Source organism: Ornithodoros turicata, chromosome 1 (genome assembly GCF_037126465.1).
Source record: "Ornithodoros turicata isolate Travis chromosome 1, ASM3712646v1, whole genome shotgun sequence".
Lineage (NCBI taxonomy): Eukaryota > Metazoa > Arthropoda > Arachnida > Ixodida > Argasidae > Ornithodoros > Ornithodoros turicata.
Genome location: NC_088201.1, coordinates 41,794,212 through 41,818,127, shown reverse-complemented (window position 1 = coordinate 41,818,127; position 23,916 = coordinate 41,794,212). Strand labels below are relative to the sequence as shown.

Below are 23,916 nucleotides of genomic sequence, written 5' to 3'. Positions count from 1 at the left end.
ACGTGACTTAAGTCTTCGGTTAGAGGCTAATGGAGTGCGCCTAAATATAAGTAAAACGAAATATATGTTGTTAAGCTCACGAGGCAAACGGGTTCCCTTTGAGCCTAATAATATACCTTCAATGATAATCCTGTGGGTCGTGTTAAATACTTTAAGTTCTGGGCGTTATTTTTTTATGAGCACAGTCTTTGAAATGTCATATTAGAATAGCCTAGCGAAGACAACGGGGCTGTTCAACAGAGCGCGAACTGCATATGCTTGTATTCGTCAAGCTCGTCATTTACTACGCCCTTATTTATTATAAGTTATTTTATTGCACGTTGGTTTAGGGTTCTAGTGCCACCTACGAACCTTTCACTTCAGCGTTTGCAAAATAAAGCTGTTCGAGCTGTCGGTAAGCTTTCATAGACAGCAGCTACGCAGCTAATCCGAAAGAGGTACCGCATTTTTCGTGTATCGAACGTGTATGTTGTGAAATTTATGACAATTTTTTAGGAAATTCAGAAGTCGCCCTGACACTTTTCATGTGGACTATGACTTGTCAACCCACTGTACGCCTTATTCATTGCGTCCAGCGCCAGTGCATGGTCTCAGTCCCTCGGCACCGCACTTTCTATGGGCACTGTAACGGTGGTAGTGGAATCATGACCGAGCCGGCACTGGCACATCTGGAGCTGTATTTTTGGTTCAGTGTGATCGGTAAAGACGAGCCAAGTTGTGTACTCGGCAGTGCGGTCTTAGATGGCGTTAATTCTCAGTTTTGACGGCATCTGATCACCTGAACAGTGATGGGTGTCTCAGTATAGTTGACACTGCTGTTGTCGACTCATTTACGCCGACGCCACAACTTCGACACTCATATTTGTACACACAATCTAAAAAGACGGGAATGAAGCTGCATATGACAGCGGCGGCAGTTATCTTCACGAGCACAGTGCCAGCGGTACAGTGCTTGTGGTGGATTGTACAGCGTGCGGGGGCGTCGGACAGGTTGCTGGTCGCCATCGGTGGGCAGCAAGGGTAGGCTGTAACAACCGGACAACTTGATAGCCACATGCTTTTGTAACGAGGTGGCATGCATCAACAGCTGTGCACTGGAATTTCGAAGGCGAACTCAGTGCACAAATTGTGACCAATGAGACGCGGACGCTCACCATCGGCCACCGGCCGTGCTTGCAACAAGTCCCTCCGTTCCCTCACCTGGAGAAGGGTGATCTGGCGCACGCGAAGTTCTATACGCCACGTTCCACACCAATGTTTTAACTGTCAGCCAAACTGTTCGCTGCCAGATGTTTTAGTACACAGAATGCAGAACATCGAAATTGTATAGAGCTGTCAACTGTCACCTGTGACACATTAGTGTTACCGTTCCCTGTAGTATTTTACCCCATGAAAAGAAAACTAAGCAGGCATGTGAACGCTGTGTTATTTCATTGAAACTCACGCATCCCTCATACAGCACGTCCTAATCCACAAAGACAGTTCAAGACAACGTAACGTTTGCGTGTTGTCTATAACAGGATGCGACTGCCGCACACAAATGTGATTGGGCAATAAGTTGACCAACTACAGCGTTGTGCAGGATGCGCATATTTCAGTTAAGCGGCATACCGACTAAGAAGGACTATCCTTGACTCCTCCTATCCTTGAGTCCTCCTATTGGCGCGCCATTTGGAGGCTCCGCGCTCTTGGTCAGCAAAGTCAAGGATAGTCCTAAGAAGAGCTCAAATATGTGTATATAAAAAACTAGTATATGAAAAACAGTCGAAAAGGTGAATACAAGAGATAAGCTTCCACAATATACCCAATGGACACTAGCAGAAACGCCACGGGCACACAAACATACAGGAATCAGGCTTCTTGTGATAAGCCAGCTATAGTACAGTGTCCCCCTGTGTGACGCAGTCCACGCTCCACGGGAATGTGCTCATGTTCCTCATGACACCGCAGGCGGAGCAGAAGCTTCGGCCACTTGGTCCGATAACTTGAATTAGATGATGAAAGCCCCTGTTCTGCCTTCGTGGCTATGTATCCCACTGTAACCAGAGCTACTATTTGAACTCCGTCTCGGCCGCCCCTTACGCGGTGCCTCTCCGAGGTGTAAGGTGCAAGAATTTCAGTTGTGTTTTGTGAGGCGTGGCAGTAAGTCGCTTCCGAATGCTACAGTCTTTTTACCGCGTTGCAAAGCATTGCATCGCATCGTGCATCATATTGCATAGCTGGATATAATCACATGTACGTCTATGTATGCTTGCGTCGGTTTAAGCTATCCAATTAAACGTGTGTTTTGCAACAAACGTGTGTTGAGATCGGAATAGTAAAAAGACTGCATTCCCACGGCGCTTCTCCACGGCGGCTGCTCTGCGAGGATTAAGCCATCGTATCATGGAACACGGCTCCAACGACAACGTCCTGGATAAACCTGTTGGTGACATCGTTCTTGATGAACCTGCAAGACGCTCGTCCGAAACGCAAGGTGAGCTTGTCGTTGAAAGCTTTGGAAAGGTTTGAAAGTGAAGGAAGATTTCGTAGACAAGCTGGACAATGCATGGAGCGAAACGGAGCTCTGCTTGTCGCGTGTTTCTGCGGCTACGTCTTCTGACGTCATACAACGAACTCTAGATGAACTTGGGTAAAGCTTCAACAAGTACCGTCTTGTCTCTGAAAGATATTTCACCTTTCTCACGCGGATTCGCACGGAGGCGAGCCTGCAAGAACGAGGTGTACAGAAGTCTATTGACGAAGCACGCGAAGGTTTAGTGGAGAAGGCAACTACTGAAGCAAGGCAACGCCTGGAGGTTCTTCTGGAAACCGCTTCGGTTCATTCTAACGCCTCCCGACACTCCGTATCGTCGAGACAATCTAGAATGTCTGTACAGTCGAGCGCCCCGTCGGTAAGTGCGTCAGCAGCAAGGGCAAGAGCTGATGCAGAAGCTGCGAAGATCAGATCTGCTTATAGCAAAAAGGAGGCAGAAATGAAGCTTCGTAGAGCTCAAATTGAAGAGGAAGAACAGGTGGTAGCCGCTATCGCGAGACGAAAGAAAGCAGAATTGTAAGCAAGCCTAAGGAAGCCAATGCAGCTGAGGCGCAAGCAAGGTCACTAGAGGCAGCTGCAGACACCAGCACCGACGCTGTGAACTTTGGGGAGGATACGGAAGTCCCTACCGAAGCAGTCGAAGACTCAAGTCGGCACCTGCCGAAAACGGTTCACGGTGCTTCAACGCTGGACGGACAAGCCTCACTTAAAACGCAGGGTGAGCAGCTCCACGAAGCCCAAGATGCCGAGCGCAAACACACACATCGAGCTCAAGCTTACACGGGATCAGGTCTACGCAGTTATCCACACGCAAGTCGGCAAGCGGAGACTGTGCAACAGGCTCGTTACCCAAGTGCGCCCGATGCTGTCACACAATGGCTCGAAGTGGGCTCTCCTGCTCTCCCCCATCCCCTTGCCCCTAGCTTCGCCCCCGCGGGACAACAGCTAAAACGGAGTCCTCCACGCGCCACTTCACGTGCTCAATGCCAAGAATCTGAAACGACTAGTACTTGCTACGACCCTGTTCGCCGGACAGCTGCGCCCACAGGAACTGTCGACAGAACAATGACAGACTTGGCCAAGTTTCTCGTCCGCCGAGAACTGGTGAACAGCGGTCTCACCAAATTCGACGATTCTCCTGAGAACTACATGTCATGGAAATCTTCCTTCAAGAACGCTATCGACAACCTGGACGTCACAGCAACCGAAGAACTTGATCTCCTAGTGAAATGGCTGGGAAATGAATCCTCGAAACACGTCAAGCGACTGAGATCGGTATACATGTGAGCAACCCTCCTGCTGGCCTCGACATGGCATGGCAAAGACTTGATGAGTGCTACGGAAGTCCCGAAGCCATCGAGAACGCTCTACTGAAGAGACTTGAGGGTTTCCCAAGGATTCCAAACAGTGACCATCGCAAGCTACGAGAACTTGGTGACCTACGAGGGTGGTTCCATAAGTTTTCGGTCCGACCAACTTTTCATAGTCATAGAGACGAAACAAGTGTATCACTTTTCGACATAGTCACCCTTAACTTCGATGCACTTTTGACACCTTTGAACCAGCATTCTTATACCCTTGAAAAAATAGTCCGAAGTTTTGTCCGCAAAATGCTGGAAAACTGCCTCTTGCACCTCACTATCGTTTTGAAACCTCCGTCCTCTGAGATCCCTCTTCAAGTTTGAGAACAGGAAGTAGTCACTCGGTGCCAAGTCTGGACTGTAGGGTGGGTGGTGGATTTCTTCGAAGCCGCACTCCTTCAGTGCAACCTTGGCAACAGAAGCCGTGTGGACAGGGGCATTGTCCTGGAGCAACCGGACACCTCGACCCAAGCTGCCGTGCCTCTTTTCCTTGATGGCGTCTCGCAGTCAGTGCAGGAGTGAAGCATAATAAGTCGCATTCACTGTGGTGTTCCTCTCTTTGAAGTCGATGAGGAGGATCTCGTGACAATCCCAAAATATTGTTGCCATGATCTTCTTTGTGGATTGTGTGGCCTTGGCTTTTCTTGGGGGTGCTTCTCCTGGTTTGCGCCATTCCATCGACTCCTTTTTCGAAAGGGGATCATAGTAGAGCACCATAGTCTCATCCCCTGTGACAATTGACTTCAATATTTCTTATTCGTTCTCTTGACAGCGCTCCAAAAACTCTTTGGCACAGACGACGCACTGTTGCTTTTGAACTGACGACAGGAGTCGTGGCACCCATCTCGCACTGACCTTTTTCATGTGAAGGCCCTCGCCGATGATGCGAAAAACGGTTGTTTTGGAAAGCCCCAGACTTTCAGAGATTTCCTTCACCTTCAGACGCCTGTCGCTCAGCACTTCCTCCTCGACAAGAGACAAATTTTCTTTTGTCACCACTTCCACCGGACGACCATCGCGTGGATCATCTTCAATGAACTCTCGCCCCAATCGAAACTGCTTAGCCCAGTCTTTTACGGTTGTGTACGACGGAGAGGCTTCCCTGTACACGTTATCCAGTCGCGCTTTAATTTCTTTAGGCGAAAGTCCCTCTTTTGTCAAGAATTTTATCACAGCGCGGTACTCGATTTTTTCCCATTTTAACTGAAGAGTGCACCCTGACTATTTTAAATGCCGCTCTCCAACTGACAAAAGCATGGAGAGGGTTGAGGGTGGTGCTCCGGCCCTCCAACAGATGGCGCCACGCGTCCTTAATCGCATTTTCAAATTCGCGCGCATTTTCTATCTCGGGCCGGAAACTTATGGAACCACCCTCGTACATTTGGAACTAGAATCGGCAAAGATAGATCCTCGCTTGAAAGGACTCAAGTTACCTGGACACTGCTCGTGGTGTGAACCCGATCGTGGAGAAGCTACCGTACAGCCTTCAAGAGAAATGGATCACACACGGGTCAAGATACAAGGAAGAAAATGAGGTGACCTTTTCTCTATTTGCCGTTTTCTCAAAGTTTGTACGGGACATAGCCAAGACCAAAAACGACCCAAGGTTCGTCCTTGCGCCCTCTCGTACATTCCGTTCAAGTGACGACAGACCCACGTCCAGGAACCCTGGCAACAAAACGTCAGTAGCTGTCAACAAAACAGAAGTTCAGTCAACGACAGCTAACCCTGAATTCGCTGCAGCTGGAGCTAAGAGAACCAAAGACCCTGGCAAAGACTGCCCTCTTCATCGCAAGCCACATCCACTAAATAAATGCCGAGGCTTCCGGGGAAAGCCTCTGGCTGAACGAAGAGCCTTGCTGAGAGAGTTAGGAATCTGCTTCAGATGTTGCTTGACATCAGGTCACCTGTCCAGAGACTGCGGTGAAGTGATAAAGTGCATGGTGTGCGGCAGCGACAGACACTGTTCTGCCCTTCACCCAGAGTCTCTTGGTCCAGACCAACTCCTGTTTACAGGAGATACCGGGCACGGCGGGGAGGACAACACTCAGCCTGAGAAACCCAACGTAACGTCAAGTTGCACGAACGTGTGCGGGAACAGCTCAAGGAGTACATCTTGTTCGAAGATATGCTTGGTCAACGTGCATCCAAAGGGTCAACCAGACTTGTCATTCAGGATGTACGCTGTTCTGGACGAAGAGAGCAACAGGTCACTTGCAAAGCCAAGGTTCTTCGACATGTTCGGTGTTCATGCGGACCAATCGCCATACACGATCAAGACATGCGCAGGCATAACTGAGACAACAGGGCGACGTGCAAACGGTTATGTGGTTGAGTCTCTCGACGGACGCATACGTGTTCCACTCCCAACACTCATTGAGTGCACTCAGATGCCTGATGACAGGAACGAAATTCCAACACCGCAGGTGGCGCAGAACCATGCGCACTTGAGGAAGATAGCAGGCTTAATCCCGCCCTTGGACGAGAACGCCGATATACTGCTTCTCGGTAGAGACATCCTGCAGGTACACAAGGTACGTCAACAGGTGAACGGTCCAAACAACGCTCCCTATGCTCAGCGACTGGATCTCGGCTGGGTGATAGTAGGTGATGGAGTCCGAAATCATCAGTGGAGTCCGAAAGCCGAATAACGTCAGTACCTTCACCACCACACTGCTTGAAAACGGCAGGGCAAGCACATTCATTCCGTGCCCAAGTCACATTCACATCAAGGAAAAGATTCTACAGGACGGACAGACAGTCACCACGTCGACACACGTCACGGGACTGAACGACATCGCCTCGCGCACTGAGGAGTTAGTGGATCCCATCTTCGAGACTTCGAAGCATGATAGCATGTTTGCTCTATTGACTGAAGACAAACGTTTCCTCGAAATTAAGAACAAGGGATTCGCTAAAGGTGAAAACAACAGCTGGAGTGCACCACTTCCTTTTCGCACACGGAGATGTGAGCTACCCGACAACAGAGAACAAACGCTCAATCGATTCTCTTCGCTTGGTCGCGCCTTACAAAAGAAGCCCGAAACGAAAGGACATTTTCTGAAGTTCATGAGTAATATCTTCAAAAACGGCCATGCCGAGCTAGCCCCACAAAGGGAGGAAGGGAACGAATGTTGGTACCTTCCCATCTTCGGTGTGTATCATCCGAAGAAACCAGGACAAATACGTGTTGTCTTCGACTCGAGCGCGAAGTGCCAAGGAGTGTCTTTGAATTACGTGCTCCTCACCAGTCCTAATCTCACGAACAGTCTCTTAGGTGTCCTGCTTCGCTTCAGAAAAGAACCATTCGCTATCACTGCAGATATTCAACAAATGTTCTACTGCTTCATCGCGCGAAGAGGACAGAGATTACCTAAGATTCTTTTGGTTCCATCACAACGACCCGAATCAGGAGATTGCAGAGTATAGAATGCGTGTTCACGTGTTTGGAAACAGCCCATCGCCAGCGGTCGCAACATACGGACTAAGACGAACGGCACTAGAGGGGGAAACAGAGTACGGAAATGACGCAAGGAGGTTCGTGGAAAGGGACTTCTACGTAGATGACGGGCTAAAGTCCCTCCCTACAGAAAAAGGGCCATTGAGCTACTTCAAAAAACCAAGGCGATGTTGGCAACAGCGAACTTAACGCTTCACAAAATAGTCCCCAACAGCGTAGCTGTGATAGAAGCGTTCCCATCGGATGAGTACGCGCCGGACCTGAAGGACCTTGTCCTGGGAACTGACACTCCTCCGTTAACAGTTAACAGTTTGTACGACCCTCTGGGTTTCGCCGCTCCCGTCGCGATACATGGCCGGCTCTTACTGAGGGAACTGTCTTCCTTGACTGAGGACTGGGATGCTGAGCTTCCACCAAGCAGTGAATGGGAAATTTGGAGGAATTCTCTGCCAGCTCTCAAAGAAATCCAAATACCTCGCACGTACACCAGCAATACTCTCAGCAATGGGTGCCGCAAGGAGCTCTGCGTATTTTCAGATGCATCGACTAAGGCTATTGCAGCAGTGGCCTACCTAAAACTAACTCCAGTCAGGGCAGGAACCACATCGGATTCATCATTGGAAAGGCGAAACTCGCTCCGAAACGCGAGCAGACTATCCCGAGACTGGAATTATGCGGGGCCGTTCTTGCCGTTGAACTGGCCGATATTGTTCTCAGCGAACTGGACGTTGACTTCCACGCCGCAAGCTGCGACACTGACAGCAAGGTCGTTCTCGGCTACATATACAATGAGTTCAGGAGATTCTACGTATATGTGGCCAACAGAGTCGAACGCATCAGGAAGTCAACCTGAACAGTGGAACTACGTGTTTTCTGAACAGAACCCTGCCGACATTGCCACCCGTATGGTCCCAGCGGATCGCCTAGCTAAGACGGCCTGGTTAACTGGTCCTGAATTCCTAAGCAGGACTGACGTCGCAAGTGCAGAGAAGGAACATCAAGGATTCGCGCTGATGAGCCCAGAAGCAGACGCGGAAATCCGTCCTGTTGTGACTAGCCTTGCCACCAACGTGTCGACGTGAACACAGCTTGGAGCTCATAGGTTTGAACACTTTTCAAGGTGGACAAGGCTGGTTAAAGCTATAGCAAATCTGCAACATATCGCACGCTGCTTCCACTCCTCGGATGATGCCGTGTCAGCGTCTTGCAATCACTGGCATCTGTGCAGCAGGCTACGCACGAACGAAGAACTCTCCGCTGCGGAGAAGTTTGTCTTCAAAACAGTGCAAAACGAAACTTTCTCGAAGGAGATTTACTGCATCGAGAACAAGCAAGATGTACCAAAGAACAGTCCTCTTCGGAGGCTGAATCCCTACATCGACGAAGATGGCCTTCTGAGAATCGGTGGACGGCTTAGCAACTCGACATTAGATCAAAATCAGCGGCACCCTATCATCATACCGGGTCGACATCACATCGGAACGCTAGTGACCCGTCACCATCACGAAAGTGTGGCTCACCAAGGTCGTCATTTTACCGAAGGAGCAATCCGAGCTGCTGGGCTGTGGATCGTGGGAGCCAAAAACTGCGTTTGTTCAGTGATCTACCACTGCGTTAGATGTCGCAAATTGAGTGGCAGACCTCAAGAGCAGATCATGGCTGATCACCCCGCAAGATAGGCTGAGTACGGAACCCCCATTCACCTACGTGGGCCTTGATGTGTTTGGTCCCTGGACAGTGCGATCGCGGAGAACGAGAGGAGGACTCGCAGCCAGCAAAAGGTGGGCCGTCATCTTTACCTGCATGTCCATACGAGCAGTGCACATTGAGATCGTCGAGTCCATGGATTCTTCGAGCTTCATAAATGCTCTGAGGCGCTTCATGTCCGTCAGAGGTCCCGTCAAGCAGCTGCGATCAGACTGTGGAACTAACTTCGTCGGTGCATGCAAGGAACTGAAGATCAATACGACCTCAGGTGGAAACACTGACAGACAGATTTCTGCAAGACCAAGACTGCACATGGATCTTCAACCTCTCACATGGGCGGCGCTTGGGAGCGCATGATAGGTGTGGTCCGCCGCATCCTTGATTCGATGCTCATGGGAACCGACAGGTCAAAGCTGTCGCACGAAATGTTAGCAACGTTCATGGCGGAGGTTACAGCGATCGTAAACAACAGACCGCTCATCCCTGTATCAACGGACCCGGAGAACCCCGCGGTTCTGACCCCAAACATGATACTGACACAAAAGACGGGTAAACACCATCCACCTGCTGGAGATTTCAATGCAGGTGACATCTATCGGAGGCAATGGAAGCAAGTACAAGCCATGGCAAACGCTTTCTGGAACCGTTGGAAGAGAGAGTATCTTCCAACACTCGACGGTCGTCGCATGTGGCAGACACGTCAACGAGATATCCACGAGGGAGACATTGTACTTCTCAGGGATAAAGACACGGAGCGCAATGAATGGCCAATGGGTCGTGTTATTAAGACGCTAGCTAGCTCTGACGGGCGTGTTCGGAAAGTGGACGTCAAGATCTACAAGAACGGTGCGCCGAAGGTGTTCCAGCGACCAATAAGGGAAATTTCCCTCTTACTTCCTACGGAAAACCAGTGAACATTTTTTACTGTGAACATTGTATGTGTGGTGGTATCCTGCGATACCAGATGTGGAGTGTCCTGCCTTCGTGGCTATGTATCCCACTGTAACCAGAGCTACTATTTGAACTCCGTCTCGGCCGCCCTTTAGGCGGTGCCTCTCCGAGGTGTAAGGTGCCTTCATCGGCATGCTCCACCGTAACTGGAGCCACCTTTTGGACCCCGTCCCGGGCGCCCCTTACGAGGTGTAAGGTGCAAGAATTTCAGTTGTGTTTTGTGAGGCGTGGCAGTAAGTCGCTTCCGAATGCTACAGTCTTTTTACCGCGTTGCAAAGCATTGCATCGCATCGTGCATCATATTGCATAGCTGGATATAATCACATGTACGTCTATGTATGCTTACGTCGGTTTAAGCTGTCCCATTAAACGTGTGTTTTGCAACAAACGTATGTTGAGATCGGAATAGCCCCATTGGGGTCAACTGCAAGCACAGCAAAGGACAGCTGTGTGAGGAAAAGGGAATTATAGTACATGTACCACTGCAGTATGAATACACAGTCTGGCGAAAGGGTTGCACTACGAAGACCTCTCACGCGTGTTGTATTTCTTCTTGTAGTCAGGGTCCCTGATGGGAATACCGCGTAGCACGCGTGGGTCAACGAGCTCTGGAAGCAGCTAGTCGTCATAGAACCGCTCAAGGTATACCCAGCCCCATGGATAGCACCCCGGAAACAGCTTCTGCGTTCACGTCCATACAATCTGACATGCTATCTGGTGGGCCCTCTGTATCTACAACGGCCTTCAGCAAGCACACTTTGGAATTTCGTTCCGCAATCCATTTCTCTATTCTTACGTTATCTCCATATCTGCAAGTGTGCAGTTGAACGGACTGTGAATTCCCAGCGCTTGAAATCTGTTGAACAAGTGCACATAGCCCACAATGCTTCGCCCGTCAACAACACAGGGTCAGTTTCCGGACGTTCCTGCAGACACGTCTTGCGTACTGTCGCTTCTGCTAGCTCTCGATCGCATGATTCGCGAGAGTCTGATGCTACTGAAAGATTATCCAGATGCCTTCTCTTGTAGAAGCTCAAGGCTTGTTCTTTGCGTCTCATCCGTTTTCCGAGGATAGGTTTCCTGCTATGGCGAAAAACCGTGACTGTCGAGGTACAGCACAACCACGGAATGAAGGATTCCGAGATGAGAGCGTTTATCCGGTTTTTTCCATTTGTGCATATTTCTGTGGCATGCAGGCAGATGGCACCACCGCGCACAGCAAAAATCCCAGCGGGTCAGCATCGGCTAACCATTGCTCACGAGAATCCGTGTAGCAACTCTATGCTTCGACATAAACAAAATCTTTGGGGACATATCGGTTTTAGACATTTTTTTAGTACTTAATGGGATTAAAATTCTCACCTTAGGTCTATTTATTTTGTGACCGGCCAACAAAATTGAAGGTAGCGCGAAACGCAATTTCTGACGTCTGCGGAAACATTTCCAACATAAAAGATGAATTTCTTGCACCATTAAGTACTAGAACCCATTGAGATCTTCCATTCAAGACTTATTTTATGCAAATTGAGCAATTCCTTGCGGAGTTATGCGGGGCAGCGCCCAGCCTGCTGGCCGGCATCAGCCCCATCTCATCATCGTATCTCTATTTGTGTGTGTGTGTGTGTATGCGGTTTGAAGAATGCATGAGGAATGCCATTGGGCCAGGAGGGTGTTGCACCCCCTTAAGCCGCAAAGCGTGACAAAAAGGTTCGTCTGGACACTTTGGGGGGAGCTTATATAGTTTATGCAGTAATCAAGCGAAACATAACGCCTAGGGGTTTCGCCATAGTGTCAACCCGGCGGGATTAAGCCCACCAGGAAAAAAAAAAAAAAAAAGAGGAAATTGTGACGTTCTACCCTTGTGATTCTTCTTTCAAACTGTTAGGCAAGGTACAGTCCTCACTTCTGGGTTATGGACACTTCTTTGTAACCCTTACTATCATCTGATATTTGAGGGAAACTGGATGAAATGCATTGCGCCCACAATCTTAAAAATGAACTTCACCACATAGCACGCTCCTATCCAACCATCATCTCGAATGAATCTGCCTTGATTTGTTGAAACCTGGAGGCGTACGCTTTTGTGACACTTATGCTGTTCATAATTGTCACAAAAGAGGCGTGCGCCTCCTGTCTTCAACAAATCAGGGCAGATAATGATATCATTCGAGATAATGGTTGGCTAGGAGCGTGCTATGCGACGAAGTTCATTTTTAAGAGTGCAGGCGTTGATGTATGGGGGGGTCCGGATGTCCTGACCCCCCTCTCAATTTCTCTCTTCACATACTAGAGTCGAGTAGAGTATTCGCTCCTAGCCCCTTTTGATGCAGGGCAGTCTTCAAAACATACTGCTTCAATTGACACCAGGTGGTGCATGTAGCATGCTGTACAAGGCTGCCCCTCCCCCCCCCCTTTTTTTTAGAGAAATCCTGGATCCGTCCCTGATTGCGCCAATGGGAACGTGACAGGTGAAGCCAACTTTAAGACGAGGCGTCCCTCAATTCTGGGAATATATTCCAGAGTGTTGTTCCGTACTTTGAATTAACCAGCGTTAACCCTCCTTTCCAAACCTAATATCCCAAAAGACCTCATTAATCGGATAAAATTATATTCGTAAGAATTTTGAATTGATGTCTTCCGAATATTCCCAAAGTGTTTCCGAGAAAGTGAAGTTCTATTCCTGCTTCATTCTGGTTTTATTCCTGGTTATACGCTATGACCTAAGCTAAGCTAAGCTAAGCTAAGCTAACCTAACCACGATACATGTGCTCATGACAGTGAAAATGCTTCGGCACTATGAAAAATGCTCGCCCAGTCTCCAGCGTCAATGCTTTTTCCCGTCGATTATAATTTTCAGTGAGCAACAATGGACCGTTTTCTCGCGCTGTGCCACTGGAGGGTGCGGCAGCCCTTAATTCTTGCTAACGAGCGGGCACCCTCTGTCTTTCCTTTTCCCCGTTGCCTGTCGTCACGGCTTGACAAGATTATGTCTCCATCGCGACACGTTTGCGCGACTAAAAATTCCATAATTGCGCGGGGTGGCAACGTGCGCAACTTTCCCGTCCGCGATCCACACTTATCGGAAACAAATCGCTACGCGTGCACCCGCTCCGGATCAGGACACACACAAAAAGTAACGCGTGAAAGTGTCTCTAGGTGACGTCATCGTGGCAGACGTTGACTGCTGGGCTGTGCTGCTGCTTGACGCGTCATCCTAACGGCGTTCGATTTCCTCTCACGAAACTTTTCCCACTTTTAAGGGAGGATCTGGGTCAATACGAACTTTCCGTGCTGATTGTGAAAGTTAACTCGGCGAGCTTCGCCAATCATCATCATTCAAATAAAGTAGTTGTTGTTGTTAACTCGGTGAGTGCTCCAGGAAGTGCGAGCAGATTTGGTTTGGCAGTCCAGGCTGCTTAGTAGTGGAAAAAAAAAAAAAAAAAGAAAAGGTGCTATACCAAAACCGAAACCCCGGCCAGGTTCCCTGTCGGGTCTCTATTGCCCAACGTGTCGTCATAGTTTTCCCGTTGCTCGTAACCAGAGAGATATGAGAAAGATACTATATACAGCCAAAAAGAATGAGATGAGGGATGGGACATTGAAAGTCGCCCAGTGTTACCAGAGCTACTTGAAGGCACGTGTAAAGCAGGGACCATAGGTAACAAATGAAAACTGATAAATAAAAAAAAGAAGCCAGCCCAGGAAACGCAACGGCAGCGCAAAAGGTAACAGCGTTGGCGAACACGATGTTGTACATCTATGAAACCATAGATAAGGTGCGTCGTTTGGGTATTAGTTGTATGAGAAAGCAAGCGTAGTTTTGATTTCGTATACTCACACGTAATATGCCAATATCAGTGTCAAGTGTTTTGTACGAGGATAACGTTTTCAACTCTTGAAGTTTTCGATAGATGTTGGCGTCGTGAACAGAATACCTACTTACACAACTTCTTGAACATCAACAAGAGCATCAGCGAGTACTTACGGACAGCAGTGTTGCTATAATGGGGGATTATGTTTATTGTCGCAGGCATAAAATACAGAAGCGACGAATTACAATAACTGAAACCTGCGATTTCGCTGGCGAAGACGGGAGTTCCACAGATTTCCGTCCCTGTGTGTTTGCCACGTACATGCAGTCTCTTTTGGGCGCTACGGCGTTCAATAGTACAACACATGCCAGGTAAACTGCACTCACCTCTTCTGCACAAATATACTTCCACAGTAGCCATGTATGTTGTTGTGTCATTTACCAACTGCATTTTATGATTTAATTGCGAGCAATTTCTCTTCTATTGGGGTTACATTGAATTTGGGAGAAATCAAAACTTGAGCTTGGTGGTATCTTCCTAATACACGAGGGTGGTTCAATAAATAACCGTACAACATTAATTCAAATTCCGAGCCCTATCGCATACTTGATATTTTTGCTCTAGGCCTTCTATTCTGTGTTGCGTGTTTTGCGATATTCGCGTAGCACGTTCAAGCACGCGACAACTGATTAAAAATGGCTGCCCCGCTTCAGGTTTGTACCAGGGAGGAGCAACGGTCAATCATCCGCTTCCTTATGTGCGAAAGTGTAAAACCCATTGATATCCACCGTCGCATGAAGGCACAGTGGCTGCATATCATTGCAGCATGTTTGCATGCTTCTCCTGGCGGCATGTTTGAGGCACTCCATCAGAACGTCGTGGACTGCCCGCAAAGCGCCAACAGGACGATGCCCAGTCGCATGCGTCACATATACGACTGTACTTTAAGCATGCGTGATCTTCGATTTCAGTGTCTTCCACATCGGCCATATTCGTCTGACCTCGCGTCGTCCGGCTATCACATATTCGGCGATCTCAAAGAGGATCTTGGAGGCCAGAATTTTTTTTTTATTCCGTGTCAGCGCCGCGAAGCAACTGTGGCTAGAGTGGCGTACAGATGTGGACAGGACAGCAGAAAGGAGAGGGGGACAGGGGGGAGCCAGAAGATTTGGTTCCGATGAAGACGCCAAGCAAGCGGTGGATGAATGGCTACGCACCCGACCCAAAGATAAGTTGATAAGTAAATTTTAAAAAAACGATCCAAAGACTTTTTTATGGAATACAGGCATTTCCCAAACGATGGCGCGCAAGCCTTGAAAAGCACGTAGAAAAAATGATACATTGCTTCCTAGAACATTCATTTCCATTTGTTCGTCAATAAGTTATTTAGGCTACCTACTGAAACCCCCTCGTAATATGCAGAAAAGCACATCCACGATGTCCTTCGTCTGACATAAATCAATCAGGCAAGAAGACATTAAATTTCGCCATCCTATATATATTTTCCGAATCCGAATCTGTATCTGAACCAATATTCTATTCTCTGGCCAGTAGCTCTTTATCACGGCATAATATGCTCTCGCTAGTACACTATAGCGCGATCCCTATTAGTTTGGAGGAGCTCCAAAGGCAACAAACCTGACGCAGCGCATTGACCAAACGGCCACTTGGAAGTAATGGAGCATTGCAGCTCTTTCAGAACAGTGAAGCTGACTTGCCTATAGTACATATTTCTGAACGAGGTGGAGAGGGTGCCTTGTTCCCGGCGGGGGGACGTCAAGTCACGACTCTGATATCACATGCAGTTACACGCTTCTGTGTACACGCTATTCTTGTGCAGTAGACCCCTCCGACCTTTTCGCTCTTTATCTGGGAAATCGGCTTTCCCCCGTGGCCCCCACCACTTGGTAATCGTTACTTATCCCCTTGCCCTCTACCATTTGATTGGATGCTTTAGGTTCCTCCCGTTCTTTTACGCGTCATTCCACAAAATGTAGGCTCCACCCCGTTTTTATTCCACTTACGTCATCATTATTTCCGAAGGGCTTCTCATTGTAGCGCCGGCTTTTATTCCCTTTACTGGGCGCTACAGTTAGCGAGAATAATGCGCAGATGGTGCATGGGTCCCGGGTGTTTATGTGCACCAAGAAAGGAGCGCCCATCAAAAGGGAGGAAACGAGAAAGTGAGCTTTGGAAGAATATGTACAGGGAGTTTCAATACTATGAGCAGGGCGAGAGTCAGAAGAAAAAGAAAAAAAAAAAAAGAAATGTGTACTGGCAATCTCGGCCTTCGCCGTGTTTCCTGTGTCCAGAACCCAGATGACGTGAGAAAACATTACCTCCGTGCGACATTCACAAAACAGGTATCTACCACACCTCCTTATCAATCTCACCAGCTTCAGATTTTGCTGCACGGCATTTCGATTAATATGGTGGTAGCTCGAATACCAGTCTTAGTCGAATCACCCCTGTGATGAGAAGATGGTTGCGTGTGTAACATAGGGTAAATGTCAATTTCTGTTCCATAAGAGTTCCAAAAAAGTTTCATAATTCCGTGGGAAACAGTCGTAAAGCTCAAGGGGTATTTGTTAATCGGGACTGCCTTGAGCAATAGTTGAAGCAGACTATACATCGGCCAAGCTGCAGAGCAAAGTTTACTCTCTCGTTGGACCGTGGAGAAAGACGTCGGGCTGCCTATAGTCTGCATAAGCGGCTATAAATCGACATTGCGCTCAGAAGTCGTACGAAAGATACATATTTGTTTCGTAAACAGAAACTAAGGCACTGACCTTTTGTATAGGGGGATATGTAGAGTTAAAATACGCTCACGCCTTTGGAGGCTCAGAATAGCAAATGTTTTTTGTAATTTCGACAACAGTGCTCACGAAGAATGTGTCACACAAAAGCAACATTGGAAGGGCTTTTGGGTTATGGGATGATTATTGGGGCCACCAAAAATGGTTGCCCTTCTGTATAGACGCACACCACACTGTGTGACAATTCGACCGACAAAATACTTCGAATGCAAATAGGAAAACGCCAGAAGTAACGGCAACCGACCTGCTGTGCTTCCTTTCATTCGTTTTTCGAGTGGCGCCGATAACTTCCGGAGTCGTGTGTTATGCGACGAAGCAAAACACTGTCTCTCTGATTTGAAGGCGCGCGATGTGGGGACAGCAGTGCCATATGGACCGCGCAGCTTTGACTGCTCTGGGATCGAAGCGGAGAGACAGAATTTCGCATGGTCCTTTGTTATTCTACTTCAATGATGCAACCTGTTCCGGATGTGCCAGATGCAATAAATGTATGCTGTACTCGATCGTTATGTCGAAGTTCCGTACTTCACGCGAGAAAGTGTTTAAAGAAGAAAGAGGAGAGGCGTGGTAAACAGACAAAAGCGCAGCGTATCTTTTTCTCACTAGAGAAAGAGCGAGAGCGAACATTGTCGAAATGCTGTATCCTATACTAATTGTTATTGAGTCGCGTGGTTAAATTGTTTCGGTTAATGATACTCATAGTAAACTTTACCCTCACCTTGCTTCGCCTCACCCTTCGTTTACTTTACATGTTCCTGTAGGGAACTTCTCAGTGTACGATTGCCCCGATTTTTCCATTTCGAAGACAGAATGCTGTATCAGAGGCAAAAAATTGATTAATATCTGTTCCGGCAGAGAGGAACGTGCACACGAAACGCGCTAAACACTGATAAAACCCCGGGTGTGGACACACAGAGAACGCGACACAACGCAATCGACTCGATTGTGTTGTGTGTGCCCATATACGCAGGTTTTTATTAGTATGCAGTTTTTCCATCAGCTATCGTCTGCACAAACGCCATGTTATCAAATGCGATATATTTCATAACAAATCGGTTTGTTAGAATACGCACTACATAGATGAAACATTCAAGTACAAAATTGATGGCTGATATGCGAATGTCTAGCTGAGGTTGTGCCCGATATGAACGACGAATATTTTGCAAAAATGATAGGCGGACATGCAGATTCCTCTCCGATGCAAAATCGTGTGGCGCGCGTGATTGAGTTGCACGAAGCGTGCACTCTAAAATAAGCAGATCCGTTTCATCATCCACAATGCAGGTCCGTTGTGGGCCCGTAGGACTGGGGCTGCATAAAGTTGCACTGTCATGTGGTCCTATTCAGTTACGACCAAATACAGGTTGCAAACAAGCCAAATGCAGTAGAGATTGCAGATGTAACTTGGAATGCAAAGCGCACCCGAAATGCAGGCTGCAATTTCAAGATAACTGAATCAGTCCATATGCATTTAAATAAAAGCCACTTCTCGAATTAAAGTGACAACCTCTTACCCAAGTGTGCCGTTTCGTCCAATACATGAAATATTGACATCGTGGAAACTCTCTATTTCAAGACTTCGTCACTTCGAAGCGCGTGGATATCACGTTTTTCTTCAAAGGTTTCAAAATTATTAGTTACTGAGATCTCAATGGGCATCTTGCTAAACAGGGGTTCCTTTTTTTATGTCCACAACAACCCATGTAACAAACGTGCGATGCTAAGTAACTTATGACTCACAATAGCCGACTATGAAGAACAGTCTCTGTTCGAAATATCGGCGGTTCTCGGCTTGTCCCTTAATCAAATAGCCTACTGTAGTTGGGCTATTTGATTTATAGTTATCTAGTTATATAGTTATCTTATAGTCTTCTAGTTATCTTGTTCGAGACTGCAACTCGGACACACCATATAGAGGTGCACCGTTGCATGTTCGCATAAGAAATAAATAAATGAGAATCAACCATCTATTGATCGTTGTGCTACCCCGCAAAGCATGAGCTTCTCCAGTGTCGAAATAAGTTTCATAGGACCTGCAATGTACCTGACTGCCGATCTATTCGACAAAAAACAGATTCATTTGAGAACTAACGACCAAGAAAGGTCTGTTGACAATGAGTTCCCTCGAGGTTGTGCTTCCACGCTGAGGAGCCACAAAGTGCAAAATGCAATTCCAAGCCGTGGCTACTCAAGCGCGCTGAGGTTTTGTACTTTTCAACCGCATCTGTGCACAAAATACGTCCGGCTAGTGTAAACAGCCCATAAAACCATGCATGTGTGTTTGAGCCGCGAGATGTGCTTGTTTACGCCCTTCTCCGTTACTGCTTTCCGTTTTGTGGTAATTCTTTTAGAGAAAACGCTCAGCTTGGGGCTATGCACGACGTCAACGGCAGGAGGATGTGGTTGGCTCACCAGCCGCGTGGCCTTCGACGGTGACCGCAGGTCAGCCTTGGAAAGAAGTCTTCGCTGCGGCAGAACGCGACTTTTTCAGCTCCAGGGAACCTGCTGAGACTGTTAAGCGCTCCTCCTTCGAAATGGTGATAAGAGCCAGCATCGTTGTGACTTTTTTTTATATTAATCAACGAGACCAAATTGTTGGGCAGCTGCTGTATATCAGGTCGAGTGCTGGTCTGTTGCCGCAGATAAAGGACACTTGATACACAGTAATAATACGCGAATAAATTATCCTTACCACTGATAAACTGGCTGCGTTAAGTGGTGGGAGCTCTCCTGTAATTATTCAGAATGTCGATCGACAATTATGCACGCCATGCACTGTCATCTGCTTCTGAACTGTGTTATCACTTACAGGTGCGCTTGTCATCTGCCCTGCGGAGTAACCGATTATAACAAAGGGATCGTCGAGCGAATATGGTGGTTCCCACGGAGGAGTAGCTTTACAGGAAGGAATCTTCGGCATGTGAAATTAACATTTTGAGCTCCCTTGTGGAAACAGACGAATAGAATGCATCCAACAACAGTTCGAGAAGGCGGAATATCGATACTATAGTCCAATTGAATTCGTAGCAGACAATTTTTAGCACCTTTAAGCTCGAAAATTCTAAAAGTACTCCTTATAGTCACTGTAACTTGTCAATTTTTCGAAGTAAACCACACTCTAAAAACAGAACTTCGCCACATAGCACGGTGAAGGCCAACCATTGCACACAATGATATCTTTATCACTCCCTATTTGCTAAGAGCGCTAAGGCTACACTTACGCTTAAGGCGTACGCCTTTTGTGACACTTAAGCTGTTCATAATTGTCACAAAAAAGGCGTACGCCTCCCGATTTCTACAAATCAGGGCAGATAACGATATCATTCGAGATAATGGTTGGCTAGGAGCGTGCTATGCGGTGAAGTTCATTTCTAAGAGTGTAAGAGCGTGCTATGTGGTGAAGTTATGTTTTTAGAGTGCATCCAACGTATTAGCGTTTGCACTGTAACTTCAACAGCACTTCACCGCATGACACACTTCCAGCGAACCATCATCCCGGATCATCGTCCTCTCCCCTGATTTATTGAAAACGAAAGCCACACTCATCTCTGTGACACTTATGCAGTTATGTTAATTGTCACAAAAAGGCGTACGCCCCGCGCTTTCACCCTATATTAGGAATGATAACGGTATCATGCTGGTCAATGTTTGGCTTTCACTATGTTAATGTGGTGAAGTTCTGCTTTAAGAGTGATGGTACGAGCACACCTACACTCTTAAAAATGAGTTTCACCGCCATAGCACGCTCCTAGCCAACAATCATTCCGAACGAAAATGTTGTCATTCGGGATGATGATTGGATAGGAGCGTGCTATGTGGTGAAACTCATTTTTAAGAGTGTATGGCTCAAGTTTTTTAAAAAAAGTAACAAGGAACACAAGTTGAAAAAAAAATGAAAGAAAAAAGAAAGAAAAACATGAAAGTTCTAATTCATTTCTGCACCTACTTACCAAACGGTGGGCAACTCTGAGTTGAGTTGAGTATTTCGCCAGTTGTCCTTTGTCCTGTGAGCCAATACACTCTTAAGGCAGAACTTCACCATATAACACGTTGAAGGCCAACCATTACGTATACCGTTGATGCTGTTATCACTCCGGATTTGTGCATGACATGCGCCTTTTTGTGACAATTAACATAACTGAATTGTCACAAAGAGGCGTACGCCTCCCGTTTTCAACAAACCAAGAGAGAAGAGAACGATAACATTGGCGATGATGGTTGGTTGGAGTGTGTCATGCGGTGAAGCTCCGTTTTTAGGAGAGAGAGTCCGGGCTCTTGTGCGGTGTGTTGTTGGCCCACGCTTGTCGCTTTTAGCAACCAGTCTCCAGGAGATTACGTGGCTACCAGCACTTCGTGACACTTTTCTGGAACAATGCGGAACACTCATTTATGACGAATTCGGGTGGTCATTTCGTAGCAGCTTCTTTTGCCAGATCCCGAGCAGTCATGTTCGCTTGGTCAAAATGAAGCAATCTCGCATGTTCGCGTGGCGCTTTCCGAGCGCTCGGAATTTGCCAGCTAGCACTTTTTTTTGCCCGGTCTCAAAACGATCGAACAGCGGATTGCTAAACCATATTCGGTGTCGTCACATCCGCACTGCAACGGTGGCGAGTGCCCTCATTGACCTACACGTTGAAATCACGTGGTTTAGCAGACGACAGAACTCTAAGACGGGCGACCGCGATGCCCCTAGCATGATTCAAGTAACTAAAACCGCTACATTCCTAGCACTCATGTTCGGGTGACAACGGTCACGTGATCCAGCTCGGCCGCCGACCTAGCAATTTCCGAGCGCTAGGCCGTGTTGCCACGAAATGACCACCCGAATTCGCCATTAGTTACCCGTTTACGTTAGCCTGAAGTATAAGCGCTTAGCAAGTAAATGTAATGAGATCGACCACTATGTTCTGTTCTCTACTTTTCTGTGTGTGATATATGCCACACAATAAATTGTGCGTGTTTTTTACATCCAGCGTGCAAGATGGGTGTTTTTCTAAATAAACATACGTTTTTATTCCGTAGGCTCGCTCAACTGAAAGGTATAACCACAGTGTTGAAAAAGGAGTTTGCAAAACACCCACACTCTAAAAACAGAACTTCACCGCATAGCACGCTGTGCGCCAACCATCGTGTCACGAATGATAGGGTTTCGCTTTTGTTTCGGACAGAGAAGGAGGAGTACGCCTTTTTCTGTCAATTATCATATATCCAAATTGACACAAAAAGGCGTACGTGTCCCACTGTCTTCGAATCAGAAGCGAGAACCCTGTCATTCGTGGCATGGTTGGCGCAGATCTTGCTATGGGGTGAAGTTCTGTTCTTAGAGTGTAGTAATTCGGGTGGGCATTTCGTGGCAACACGGCCTAGCACTCGAAAATTGCTAGGTCGGCACCCGCGCTGGATCACGTGACCGTTGCCACCCGAACATTAGTGTCAGAAATCTAGCGGTTTTAGTCGCTTGGGTCACGCTATAGGGGCATCGCGGTCGCTCGCCTTCGAGTTCCGTCGTCTGCTAATCCATGTGAACTTGGACGTACGGGTCAATGAGAGTCCTCGCTACCTTCGCGATGCGGATGTGACGACACCGAATATAGCTGGGCATAGCTGTCGCTTCGAGACCGGGGGGAAAAAGTGCTAGCTGGCAAATTCCTGGCGCTCGGAAAGTGCCACGCGAACATGCGAGATCTGGCAAAAAATGTTGCCACGAAATGACCACCCGAATTCGCCATAAAAAACACTGTTCTTTCACCATTAAGGTGCATACTCCCGAGTAAATGTTACATAACAGTGCTACCTCTTAAATGTTTAGTCACGAAAGGTGTAAAAAAATACAGTTTAGTCTAATCGCAAGATATTGCTGATGCTCTCGACTAACCTATCAATTTATAAACCGGCGAAGACGCAGGCGGGCTCGTGATTGCGATAATCCATAACTGAAACCCTGAGATTGGGGAAGACACAGACACGACACAGACAGGTGTTTGAGACTTTGTCCGTGTCGTGTCTGTGTTTCTATACGTGTCTGTGCTCTTCCCCAATATATATCGATATCGATTTCCAAGATGAAGACAAACATGAATGTAGAAGCGCAAATTGCGACCAGGCAGATCGTATATCGGTGTTTTGAATTTGGCCTCATTTTACAGTAATTTTCCATCGGAAGTTCAGCAACTGCAGCAGAGCTGTATCCATTGATCGTCCTTATGAGCTTTTCTCTCGCGACGCGAGCTTGAGAGACCGTATTTTCCAGGCGCGTAAAAGTCGTCATCCTCCATATTCCAAAAGGGAAGCTGCACAGACGTACAAAACGAAGGCAACTAAATGCGGGGGACATCTCGCATGAAGTTCTTGTCGGTAGTGGTGCCGCATTCTTTTCCCCTCAGGCACGGTCGAAATGGGCACTGCAGCGGCGGCGTCTTTTTGAACTCTTTTTTCCCCCCTCAATGTCCGACAAGAGACCTTTTAGACATCAGCGCAGAAATAGTCGCTGTCTCCCGAGCTGCAGGACAATGCAGCCACTTTTACGCCCCATTTGGGTGACAATAACGAACCTGAATCGTGCGTGTTCCGTCGTTTATTGCACCCCCTTCGGCCCCCACGCTGCTTCTGTCAACGACGAGACAGTTGGTGTCCGTTCTGTTGTTTTCTATGATTTACAAGCCACTTATGGTTTGTCCAGTGACTTCAACGTGCCGTGCGCGCACGCAGTGCTCACTGCCGAGCTGAAGAGCGGACATCAACCCTGTTTGCAGCGCCCTTGGCAACTTTGTTCCTCTCCCAATATAGGTGTGTTTACGAGGCACCGTTGAAGCGGTCGCCTGTTGTGGTGTGTCCGAGTCTTTACTCAATTAATAACTACATATTGCCCTGATTGCTAGGTTCTAATTTTTCGTTGGCGTAGCGTTGCTTACGTATCCTCGAGCTTATGCTTTCCATGGACAACAACAACAACAACTACTACTACCTGAATGACGATGGGATGCGGTGATTCACCGCAACAATTGCGGTACCATACCTCAGTGCATGTGGGTTAATATACACACTTAAAAATGAACTTCACCGCACAGCACGCGCCTAGCCAACCATCATCTCAAATGATATCATTATCTGCCCTGATTTGTTGAAAACGGGAGGCGTACGCCTTTTCTGTGGCAATTACGAACAGCGTAAGTGTCACAAAAAAGGTGTACGCCTCCCGTTTTCAACAAATTGGGGCAGATAACGATATGATTCGAGATGATGGTTGGCTAGGAGCGTGCCATGCGGTGAAGTT

At 47.6% G+C, this 23,916-nt stretch overlaps 1 protein-coding gene across 1 annotated transcript; it reads left to right on the top strand.

Moving 5' to 3' along the window:
• The first annotated feature begins 7,524 nt into the window (after positions 1-7,524).
• Positions 7,525-8,439, top strand: LOC135387556 (uncharacterized). Its single transcript, XM_064616716.1, has one exon. The coding sequence runs from the start codon at positions 7,525-7,527 to the stop codon at positions 8,437-8,439; it is 915 nt and encodes a 304-aa protein (XP_064472786.1).
• The last annotated feature ends 15,477 nt before the right edge of the window (positions 8,440-23,916 follow it).